The 13004-nt window shown below is 40.2% G+C and overlaps 1 protein-coding gene across 1 annotated transcript; it reads right to left on the reverse strand.

The window, feature by feature from the left end:
* Window positions 1-4983: 4983 nt before the first annotated feature.
* LOC139733376 (uncharacterized) lies at window positions 4984-12114 on the reverse strand. Its single transcript, XM_071644211.1, has 5 exons — window positions 12050-12114; window positions 7443-7678; window positions 6566-6706; window positions 5272-5977; window positions 4984-5020 (listed from the first exon to the last, which is right to left on the reverse strand). The coding sequence occupies exons 1-5, from the start codon at window positions 12112-12114 to the stop codon at window positions 4984-4986; spliced, it is 1185 nt and encodes a 394-aa protein (XP_071500312.1).
* Window positions 12115-13004: the final 890 nt, after the last annotated feature.

Below are 13004 nucleotides of genomic sequence, written 5' to 3' on the forward strand. Positions count from 1 at the left end.
CCGGTCACTCCTACTGAATATATCAGATGGCAACATGCCGGTCAGTCCTACCAAATATATCATTATGGCAACATGCCGGTCATTCCTACTAATACATGTATCATATGGCAACATGCCGGTCAGTCCTACTGAATAATATATGGCAACATGCCGGTCACTAGTTCCTACTGACTATATCATGTATGGCAACATGCTGGTCAGTTCCACTAAATAAATCATGTATGCTGGCAACATGCCAGTCACTCCTATATGGCAACATGCCGGTCAGTCCTACTCAATATCATATGGCAACATGCCGGTCACTCCTACTGAATATATCATATATGGCAACATGCCGGTCACTCCTACTGAATATCATATGGCAACATGCCGGTCAGTCCTACTGAATATCATATGGCAACATGCCGGTCACTCCTACTGAATATCATATGGCAACATGCCGGTCACTCCTACTGAATATCATATGGCAACATGCCGGTCACTCCTACTGAATATCATATGGCAACATGCCGGTCAGTCCTACTGAATATCATATAGCAACATGCCGGTCACTCCTACTAATATCATATGGCAACATGCCGGTCAGTCCTACTGAATATATCATATATATGGCAACATGCCAGTCGATCAGTTGTGATATGGCAACATGCCAGTCACTCCTACTGAATATATCATATATGGCAACATGCCGGTCAGTCCTACTGAATATATCATATGGCAACATGCCGGTCAGGCCTACTGAATATCATGTGGCAACATGCCGGTCACTCCTACTAATATCATATGGCAACATGCCGGTCACTCCTACTGAATATCATATGGCAACATGCCGGTCACTCCTACTAATATCATATGGCAACATGCCGGTCACTCCTACTGAATATCATATGGCAACATGCCGGTCACTCCTACTGAATATATCATATGGCAACATGCCGGTATGGCAACATGCCGGTCAGTCCTACCGAATATCATATGGCAACATGCCGGTCACTCCTGCTGAATATCATATGGCAACATGCTGGTCAGTTCCACTAAATAAATCATGTATGCTGGCAACATGCCAGTCACTCCTACTAATATCATATGGCAACATGCCGGTCAGTCCTACTGAATATATCATATATATGGCAACATGCCAGTCGATCAGTTGTGATATGGCAATATTAAGATATTATCATATGGCAACATGCCGGTCAGTTCTACTGAATATATCATATATATGGCAACATGCCAGTCGATCAGTTGTGATATGGCAACATGCCGGTCACTCCTACTGAATATATCATATATGGCAACATGCCGGTCAGTCCTACTGAATATCATATGGCAACATGCCGGTCAGTCCTACTCAATATATCATATATATGGCAACATGCCAGTCGATCAGTTGTGATATATCATATATGGCAACATGCCGGTCAGTCCTACTGAATATCATTTGGCAACATGCCGGTCAGTCCTACTGAATATCATATGGCAACATGCCGGTCAGTCCTACTGAATATCATATGGCAACATGCCGGTCACTCCTACTGAATATCATATGGCAACATGCCGGTCACTCCTACTGAATATATCATATGGCAACATGCCGGTCACTCCTACTGAATATATCATTTGGCAACATGCCAGTCACTAGCTCCTACTGAATATCATATGGCAACATGCCGGTCACTAGCTCCTACTGCATATCACATCACATTTTATGTACAAAATTATATATATATATATATATATATATATATATATATATGTTATATAGTTATAGTAAAGCAATTAGTAGAAGAAGAACGCCGTCAAAAAATAAATCATAGATCTTGAAGATCTTAAAAACGGAGCATAGCTCTCAAATACTGAAAGGCAAGGCCACACTCTTCATCAGTGCCCATGGTGTGACAAAAGATCCTAATCAAACCCGTTTCTGAAACAGACATGAAAACATATCTGATCATGGGCAGACGGATTATGAAACTCACCTTTCAAAGAAGTCACCGCGCTAAACAGATAGAGGTAGCGCGCAGTGTCCATAGTGACGCATCTAATGACGCGTAGTCATGACTGCAAGATGACATGGCAAATCTCCGGCTCCAAAACAGTGAATCTGAAATAAAGGCATCACTAGTTTTATAAAGGAGGTAGTACTCTTGGATTTGGATTCAACAATTCTAGCATTACACAACAATACACACAATAGCATAATGCTGTGATGTAGCAGGATTCGCAGATTCATTTAGAAACTGACAGGGACCGCGACGAGAACGCTCCTGCTATGGCCCCCAAAAACTCATTGCATTTTAACAATTTGCAACAGCACTGCAACTGTCAAATCTCCTTTCCTATGTGAGGCTGATGATACCGATACACCTGGCTTCATATCAGCGGAAAGAAAAAGAGTTTTCTTGCCACATACCAGTTTTCTTGTGGAAAGAAGAGTTTTCTTGCCACATACCATTGGAAAGAAAGAAGGTTTTCTTACCACATACCAGCGGAAAGAAAGAAGGTTTTCTAGCCACATATCAGTGGAAAGAAAGAGGGTTTTCTAGCCACATACCAGTGGAAAGAAAGAAGGTTTTCTTACCACATACCAGTGGAAAGAAAGAGGGTTTTCTTGCCACATATCAGTGGAAAGAAAGAATTTTTTCTTGCCACGTACCAGTGGAAAGAAAGGTTTTCTTGCCACATATCAGCAGAAAGAAAAAGAGTTTTCTTGCCGCATGTCAGCAGGGCAAGGATAAATAATGAATAAAAATGAATAATTAGCTGCATATCACAGTTGAAGGTTGGGGTTAACTTGCTCTTCCAGTCCCAAAAAGGGGAATAGGCCAAATGTTGTCACCACACCTGGCCTTGAAGGGGAGGGGAGGACTGGTTAAGACTTACAGTTCCCGCACCAACCTGGTCTCAGAAATGGCTGAATAATCAAGAAAGTAAGAAAACAAACAAAAGTTAGTGATGACAAAAGAATAATATCAAGAAACAATAAAAGTAAGAGCAGTATTTAAAAAACCTGCCTCTTACCCGGTTGGGGAACAACCAGCTCTACTCAGTCCCAAAATAGGGAAGAGGCTGCCAGCAATCACAACTCCTTGCCTCAAGAATAGGGGAGGGAGGACTTTTCAAGACTTACGGTGTCCCACACCAACCTATAAGTGTCAACATCGGTGAATAAAGGTCAAGTTCAGTAAAAGGCAGTGCAACAATGAGCTTTACAAACATGTGAATTTTTTTTTGTAAGCAAATAATTGATTGAAGAATTTTGTATGCCACAAGCACAATATTAAAAAAAAGCATGTGTTTTGTCAACATGCATAATATCAAGGCAATGAATATATAATTTAACTTGGCTGTAACTACATGTATATCATACTCAAATAGAAAGGTAGAAGCCAAGAATCAAAGTGTAACACCTTTGTGATATAAAATTTTGGAACAAGGGCCAAACAAAATATCAGACACAAAGTGATTATATATTGCTTAATGTAGCCACAAGCCCATAAGCTACTTATAAGAAAACACAAAAAGTATGCAAAGCAGCATGGTTTCATGTAAATTCATATAGCTTTATGTAGCCACAAGCCTACAAGCTACTCATTCTGAGTGGCTCAGAAAATTGACTAAAATAGGTCACATAGGTCAAAAATATTAAGGGCAGCATGGCTTCATGTCATTGGGTATTTTTGCACCTCCTATAGCTTAATGTAGCCGCAAGCCCACAAGCTACTCATTCGAGATATGAAATGTGACTACTAAAAAGCATGGAAATACAGCATTAAAATGAAATAAAGTCACACAAAATGTGCTGATTACAAAATCAAATAAACCACATGCTTGCATTTTGTAAAGCCATCAATGTGCACGCAAATGTTCATCAACTGTCCAAATTGGCTTTGCTACAGCATAAGGTGGGGTCGTCCTGGGGTACTCCTTGCTCCATCAAGTCAAAATGGGGAAGAGGCTGCTGTCTATCGCATCACCTTGCCTCGAAATATGGGAGGGTAGAAAGACTGATGGAGGCTTACAGTTTCCACCCTACCACCAAGCTGCTAAACTACTTTATTCTACTCTACAACTATTCTACAACTATTCTACAAATTCAACTCTAAAGCAAAACACAAAAAAGCAGCTTAAGGCTACTACGTGGCCTAAATCGTGTCGATGTGAAAAAAGCAAAACCCCAATGAAAATATCATTAACTATGCGACACAGAAGTTGCAGGTCCATCCATTTCGAGGATTCCTCTTCAAATTACAACATTTCCAATGAAACCACTTTGTGCACTTCTCGCACTCTATCATATTAAGTGTAGTCCTAGTTGTCGTGCATAGATGACACTTCCATTCCCTGCGTTTGTTTGTTACAACATTAAGAATAAGTAGCCATGCATCATCATCAACATATTGCCTCAATTTCCTCAAATCATCTTCAGATATATCTACTACTTTGTCAGACACATTTCCAGGCAGTACCTCAACTTCAGTTTCCTTCACCTTGTCTTGGTTAGTCCTTACTCTTTCAACCACCTCACAAGTGACAAATAGCTCTAACTGTTTTGCACTTTTCCTTGACATTGTATCCCTATCAGCGCAATTAATGTCTGCTGGCCTAGAAATACTAGTATAATCATGGTCGTTTCCCTGGCTTACTACAACATCTGTTCCCTCTAACCTGCATGCAATACTTTCTCGCTCCTCTCTAGTCGGCTTCTCCAGCGGGACCCGTTTACTATTTCTAGGTTTCTTAGTGGACTTGAATGGTGCCCGCTGAGGAGTGACCCGCTGAGGTACATTTGACACTCTAATACCAGTATCCTGAAATGGCCTGTCGACAACTGGTCTCGAAACCCTAAGTAATTGCAACGCAGCATCCAAGTGCTTATACACAGAAGCTAAGTCTGCGTCCTCTGGTACATCCCCTAACTGTTCCCCAATCTCATGCAGCTTACACTCTACTTTGTCCTTACCAACCTTCGTCCGTGCCTGCCTAGTCTGCGCAGTCAAATCCCTGAGGAGGTCCTCCTCTGCTGGAGGCAATGTAACATGAGACTCATGGTCATTATTGCCTACATGGTCTAGTCTACCCTGACTCCTGACTACAAGATGAACATGTTTGCACAGTGTACCCCTAACTATCCCATCTAGGCAAGTACATGAAAACTCATGAACACAAACCCTACATTGCTTGCAATCCAGGTGGCATGATCCCTGACATGACTTCGGCTTCCTATCAACAGTGTACACACGCTTTCCATCCGTTGATCTAACTTCCCACCTATTGACCTCAACCTCTTTCACATCTTCACTACGTAGTCTAAGACTTAGCCTATGTCGACTGTCAATATCATTGACTCGTCGACTCTTCTTCCCCTTCTGAAGTTTCACTAGTCTATCGAAAGTCTTATCCTTGACAAATTCCATCAGGAGACTCACACACTTGTCCACTCTCCTATTGGCGAACCCCTTCATGTAGATGTACTTCAGCGAGTGGTGGAATGCCTCCACGTACATGTTCGTATTGATACCAGATCCCTTCCTGTAGCAGACTGCCCACTGTGACTTCCTATCCACATAGCTCCTAAAATACTCTCCAAACCTACGCGTACCTTCATCCCCTAGCAGGTCAGTAGTGACCTGTCCTAGCATTGCTTCAAATTTCACAACATCAGGTTCATCTAGCAGGCAGCGCAGTGCTTTGTAGACAGAAGACTGTAACTCGACATTCCCACTGATGTGAGTACGTAGCGCCCCTCTCCATGCCCTATCTACATGCCACATGCACAGTAGTTTACTAGGCCTATGTGCAAAAACACTAATCCACGCATTGAAGTACTGTTCCGCATCATCAGTCATGACCCACTTTGGTGCTACCTCACCCACTATGTCCCTTATCCTACGCAAGAAAGCAGTCAGAACAACACGATCCTCCCTATTTGATATCAGCCATGCGACAGGAAAGCCCTCACCAAACTCATCAACAACTAGAACGGTAACAAGAGAGAAATCGTACCCATTTGTACCATGAGTTGCGTCCATACAGACTATGTTATTCCCACAAGCTTTCAACATATCCCTTTGTATTGGTGTCATTAGACCTAACACAAAATCATCCTGTGACAGATCATCTAAGCTATCTGGGCAAGGTGCCCCCTGTTCTTTGTATAACAGGACAGGATTGCTATCTCTATCCATCCCAACTTCCTCAACCCACATGCCAACACTAGTTGCATCATCGCTGTGCCTACTGATTCCATGTATTCCTAGTGAGCGCTCTATGTTCTTAATATCCTGTCTAGTCACTAGGTGACGCCTCTCTAGAGTGTCAGAAAGAGAACTCCTAATGTCATCAAGTATCCTATCAATGCTGATTCCCTGTGCAAGTTTCTGCGCAATAGACACACGCTCATTATCGCTCAGCTTGAGATGAGCAAGCTCAATATCATGCCCATAATGCGTTGCATTCAGAACTACACTCACAGTACCTTTAACCTTACAGGTTTTTGCCCAAATCCCTGCAGTACAATGCGCGTCCATTTTGCAGGACCCTTGGGCTTTCAGCGCACGCTTACCTTCCCCCTTAGAGTTAAAAAATCCACTGCGATTGCAATAATACGATTGCATACTGACCTCATCATTGCCTATTGCACCTTTAGATGCAACGAATGAACATTTATCCTGCCCTTCATATTGCCGCTTCCACTGGATGAACGCTAGATGAGGGTAAAGAAACAACAGTAATAAATGAAATAAATATGCATATTTTCACATATGTACTTACACTGGCTATACGCAATGCCTTTACCTTTTTTACATTGTATATTACGACATAATTATGGTATGCTCCACATAGTATTTCAATAGAAAACCACATTGGAAAAGAAATAAGTGTGTTGACTTTTTGCACTTACTAACAATGCAATTACTTGAAACGTGAACTTGCTTCCAACTGCCAGCCCAGGTGACATCTATTCAACAAAGGAAATGGAGACACGAAATAGTAGCAGAGTTAATCCTATCAAACATAGACAAGAAGACAACAAAAAATCAAATCAATCTTGATTTAATAGATAACATGGTAACTGAGTAACATAACTGAGTAACATAACAGATGAATGGATAAAGAACAAATTGATGTACAAATTGTAATGTGGCTATTAAAAACAGCTTTTAACTATCCATAATGGATAAATTAAGCTACTTGCCAAATCTTAGTTACATCCATTTGTGAGTAAAGTCATGCCTTCTATACAATCATGTAGGTAATGGTTATTTGAAAGAAAATCAACGATAGTTGCATAGATTTGTAGTACAATATACATCAGAGAAAAGCTTGACATTTCCTCAAAATCTTTGCTCATTACATGTCCAGGATTACTTTGTCAGCATTACATCACTTATGGTTTTGCTCATCATGGCTCCAAAAATGAAAACATTTAATCTATTTACCTTCTCTGGATTCAAACGTGAGCTGAATCTCCTCCATGGATATCTGATGAGCCACGATGAGGTGCTCGCGGAGACCTTTACGACTGTGGGTAGTGAACTGACACTCACTCTCCAGGCACCTCACTTGGCCACCCGCTGATGCAGACTGTGGATGTTTCTGCCGACGATGCTTGAAGAGACTGGCGCGGTGACTGTAGACTTGTGGACACTCTGGACACTGGAACTCTCCACTGGTCCTGCTTCATTTAAAGAAAAAAATAGAAAGAGAAAAGAAATATGTAAAATCTACGGCAATACAGGCAACTTTGGGCTACATGTCTATGGCATTAATGCTGGAGTTAAAGGACAAGTCCACCTTCATATACATAAGGATTGAGAGAATGCAGCAATATTAGTATGAGAAGATGATTAGGATGAGAAGACAACTAAAGTGTACGATGTAACCTGCGTACGATAGAACGAAAACAAAAAGAGATTTTCACAAAATTTAATTTTGAATAAAGTGATGGAAATGTTGATTTTTTTTTTTAGAATCTCCATTTCAGTTCTTCATATATCAAAACATCTAAACATTTGGTGAGATGAACTATTCTAATCAGACTACCATTCAATGAAAGAATGAAATTTTCCCTTTAATAATCCACCCAATTACTTTGTTCAGTGCAACAGTCATCTTAAAATCAGAGTTGTTGATGTTCGGCCCTTTCTATAATTTTACTCATGGTTGATAAGATTGAGATGGGGCGATAGTTATTTAACGAAGAAATATCTCCTGCTTTAAATAGTTATAGTACGGTAGTCACGTCATCCACCCATGACTGAGCAGAAACTTCAAAAATGTATAGCTTTTGAACAAACTATTCAACTTTCCTCAAAATCTCACCAATGTCTTGTGTTAATATTGCTGCATTAACTTGACCCACATGTCTATGAAGGTGAACTTGTCCTAAGAAGCAATTCTCTAGCTTCATTCTGTACACTCATCAAAATACCAAATTGAAAACATGTAGTTGCATGTGGTTGTCAAAACATTACTTGACCAGCAGTACTTTTAGACACTTGGTACATTGTAAGTCTGATAGCTGTGTATTGCTTCATCCCTATATATGAGACGACATTGAAACCTTTCTCCAAGAAAGAGAACCCTCCACATAACTATGAAAGGCTTTGTCTACCCGGTACATGTGGGACTGTATGGGACACCTAACTGAGCAAAGTTACAGACACTAAGTACTGACAGCTGTGTATTGCCTCATCAACAACATTGAAACCTTCCTCCAAGAAAGAGAGCCAAACAAAAGATTCCACAGACAAAAGTTTTTATCCACTTAATCCCCACAATGTACAGAGCTGATTGCATTCAGGGTAGCCACTCAAGCCAAAACAATGCATTCCCCAGCCTGTGTGCTTGAAACCTTTCCTGGCCACTATACAAAGAAGCTGACATTATCCTATCAAAACCACAAACTTCACCTGTGTCATGACTTAGTTGTCATGGTGCAGTAGTGCAGTCCATGTTTTTAGCGGAAGCCAGTGACGACCAGAATGTCAGGATTTTTGTAGGGCTTCTGTGGAAATGGAAGTGTTCAAAACACAATTGAGAATGAGAATATATGACTATAGTTGCCGCAGTTGACGCATGTGCGTCACGACGGAAGTGCATTGTACCCATTGACATGCCCTGGGAACATCCACTGCATCCGCCACTGGGTGTGAAATGCTCAAGGGCCATTGTCCAAAGAAGTGTGCACTCATCTATTTGTACAAATGACTAAAACTCTACATCAAAGATTTTACTCAACATTTGGGCATTTCCACAGTAAAGGGGTCCATTTCAAAGACACTAGTAGGTAATCTTGTGTTTCCAATGTGAATAACCCACCAAACACCTAAGAGAGATAACTTTGACCAGATTTTGCTCCAAGCAGGCTGTCTATAAAAATTAATTTAAAAAAAAACATAAAAATAGTGAACGAATGTAACAGGTGGACAGACATTTGTGTACTAATGCATGACAGTCAAATTAAATACCTTCTATGGTAAATGAGCTTTTCTTTACTAAAACAACTGATATGGATAAGAAGATACAATATCACCCCAAAAATTCAAATTAACTGTGCACTATAGTACACTTTTAGAAACAATGAACGTATGCAACATGTGAAAAGGCATGGACGTTACAGTTTTGTCCGTCCATGTTACATACGTTCAGCCTAAACTCTAGAACTGTACCTTAATTTAGCACAGGTAATTTGATTTCTTTAGATGATGTTATCTCTTATCATCCATATCAGTTCATTTAGTAAAGAAAGGATCATTCTCCATGGAAGATACTTAATTTGACTGTCATACATAAGTACACCAATGTCTGTCCACCTGTCACATACGTTCACATGAAATTTTCATCTTCAATTTGCAGAAATAAAGGAATAGCTTATGTAAGTGACTCATTTAAAGAAAAAAAATATCATTCAGGAATCACTTAAAGCCATTGTATTTCATTTAGAATGTAAAGCACTGCGGATATTTATAAGATGAAGGCTAAATACAAGTCAAGCTAAAGAGCAAGCGTATATTTTGGCTTAAAACATTTTTGTACTGATTGTACGAACAGTAGACAAGTTACTTCTGATAATTAGCAAATGTATGTAATATGCATAATAATAGTGAACAAAAGTAGTGATCCAGATAAAGTGTAATTGCTAGGCCCTCTATATATATTTTACTTGACTCTTGACACAAGTATTTGCAAAGATATTATCAAGTCTCTGCATGCCATGCCACCAAGTGATTGCACTGTGTAAGCCTTGTTGGCAGACTTTATATTTTATATAATTCCACAATAAAATCAATCGCAATCCAGAATTGGGGATAGTATGGTAAATGTTGCACTTGTTTACTTCTATAAAGTCATGTTGAGCGTTCCATGATAGTAATCTCATAATTACGGCCAAAAGTTGTGCCCACATGTCATATCAAGGTGATGATGGTAGGCCTATAACATAGGATCCACACTAGTTTTGTTTGGTTTGTGCCTTACATATCGCATTTTTATAAAACCACAATATGGGCACGTAATTTCTAAGTATGTGGCATTTATAGTGTACATATGATCCTAGTTGTTCTGCAGTGGAAAAATACCAAGTCTCACTAATCACGCTCAGCCTCTGATGGAAAGGCTGTGAACCTATTACTAATTAATGGTACACATTGATGTGAACCTATTACTAATTAATGGTACACATTGATGCAATGGAAGTCACAAAACTCAAGTTTACCTGAGCTAAGTTGAATGTCACGGCGCAAAAAGCTCTTATTACAAATTACAAGGCAGACATGAAATATTCAAATACGTTGAGATAGTTTACCTACGTATGGGACACTTAATTGTCCTGCATTAGTTTAGTGTGTAGAGAACCATGCTTATGGGAAATTTTGGGTACCCCGGTACCTAAGTATAGAAGTAAATTTAAATATTGATCCAGAAAGTCAAGGACACAATATCCCTGAAAAATTTACCACCATATTCCTATCTCGCCATATTTATACATGCATGCTCTGGATTTTTATCAGGATAGTTACTACCGGTACTACAACTTTGAATAATAAAGTGTTTGTACTTCCATTGCTGAAGGTCAGTTTGCCATTCAATGTCAATGAAACTTTAGAGAAAGACCTTTTTCGGACACAAAAATACTAATAGTAATAGTCTAGATGTGCAGTACCTGCTGTGTGGAACCCCAGTGGATATGATGCCTGTCTAGCAATCAGATCGCTGATTGAAGTCGTACCTCATAAGTATGCCCATGAGTTTTATCATGGCTGCTACACTGTAACACTGAATAAGAGCAATTTGTTAACCAATTCAATGAAACAAAAAAATTGATCCAAGAAAGACTAGTTTGAAGCGATATCATCTCCATTATCATCACATACTTGCATGCATGTGTAGACCTTTGAAATGCATGTTGAGCTAGATATACCAAATATATTTGGGGAATTTGGGGAATGCAGCAATATGAAATATTAGGACTAATCTGTGAAAGTTTGAAAAAAAAAATTGAGAAGACTATGTACTATGAGAAATGAGAAACTTTGCCTCAACATTTGCTGATGTGTTGTACTAATATCAATGCAGTCAATATAGAAGTGCATACAATTTTCTGAAGTACTACATACCGGTACATACTGTTTGCCACCAGGAGTAGCCAGTGAATTAAAATTTAATAAAAATTACAAGGTTGCAATGGAGACAATGCGGGATGATGCATACAGTGTACATTGTGACCAAGCATGGGTTTTGTTAGCCCGACCAGACGCTGTTAGTACGCTGACTTACAGCGACTGGGCGGTGTATAGTTATGATATAGTTATGATCTATATCATTTGCAAACGGTAAATAATGTGTTTAACTGAGCTCAAGAAAAGTTAAGCCTACTGCCGATGCCTATAGGCATTTACAGGTGAGTATGATGACCGATGCACAGTTAGGTGAGGCAATCCCGGCGATCGAGTTTCTTGGAAATGCCACTAACACTATGCCAGTGAGGAATATTATTAGAAGATTAGACAGACATCGTCATAGATAGACAGTAGTTAACACTCACCTTGTTCTTCCGCTGCGATTATCGCTGTTGCTGGTGACGACGTCGATTTCCTCCGGTTGCTGCATGGTGATGATGTCGATGATCCAAAATGTATTCGAGCTACTCAACTAGTCTATCAAATGGGTAGTACAGTGTCTAGTGAACCTATTTAACAGTCCTGTATGCAGTGGGACGATGTAGTACGCGGTGCCTTAGCGGTTGTACGGTAAACAAACTAGCAAATGTCCTCTTCCGGGTCCTCTCTTGTTGTGGTCCTGGTCCTCCACTTAGCACTGGTCCTCTTCTGGTGGTGATCCTGGTCCTCTGGTCCTCTCCTGGTGCTCCTGGCCTTCTGGATGATTCCAATGCGGGTATGAAAACGGTTCCGATAAGTGACTAGCCATTAAATTTGTCTTAGTATTTATACTTGTGGATCACTGGATGGACGGGGCGCCAGCAGTCGAGTTTGCCGCCCCGCCCCCCCGGTATTCAGGGCACAACAGCTAATCCGACAGTCTGATTGGTTGAATCTCCGCCGCGCCTACGGCCCAGTCGCTGTGAATGGTCAATCACTCATTACGTAAAATCTTTTGTGCCGAGTTCATCGTCACGTATCCGTAAACATCCTTTTGTGCTTTCTTCATCAATTTACTAGTAATTAAAGAAAGTCGAGTATTCGTAAACACCCTTTGTCCTGTCTTCATCATCTAATTAAACAAAGTCACGTATCAGTAAACGTCTTTTGTGGTGTGTGTTCGTCTTGTCTTCTCTGAATATTAATACATCATGTACTTGTGTCACATCGCGACAGCTGTCTTCTCATGCCATATCACTTCCACTGCCACCAGGCAGATTGGTGATAACCCACAGAGATAATATACGAGTACTAATAACTAAAGAACACAGATATATACTATTCAAACATAAACATGCAGAAAAAAAAAACGGCGTGGCTGTATCACTGCCATTCTGATCT

Source organism: Diadema antillarum, unplaced genomic scaffold (assembly GCF_040938485.1).
Source record: "Diadema antillarum isolate AM-2024a unplaced genomic scaffold, OU_Dant_1.0 seq00000472_RagTag, whole genome shotgun sequence".
Lineage (NCBI taxonomy): Eukaryota > Metazoa > Echinodermata > Echinoidea > Diadematoida > Diadematidae > Diadema > Diadema antillarum.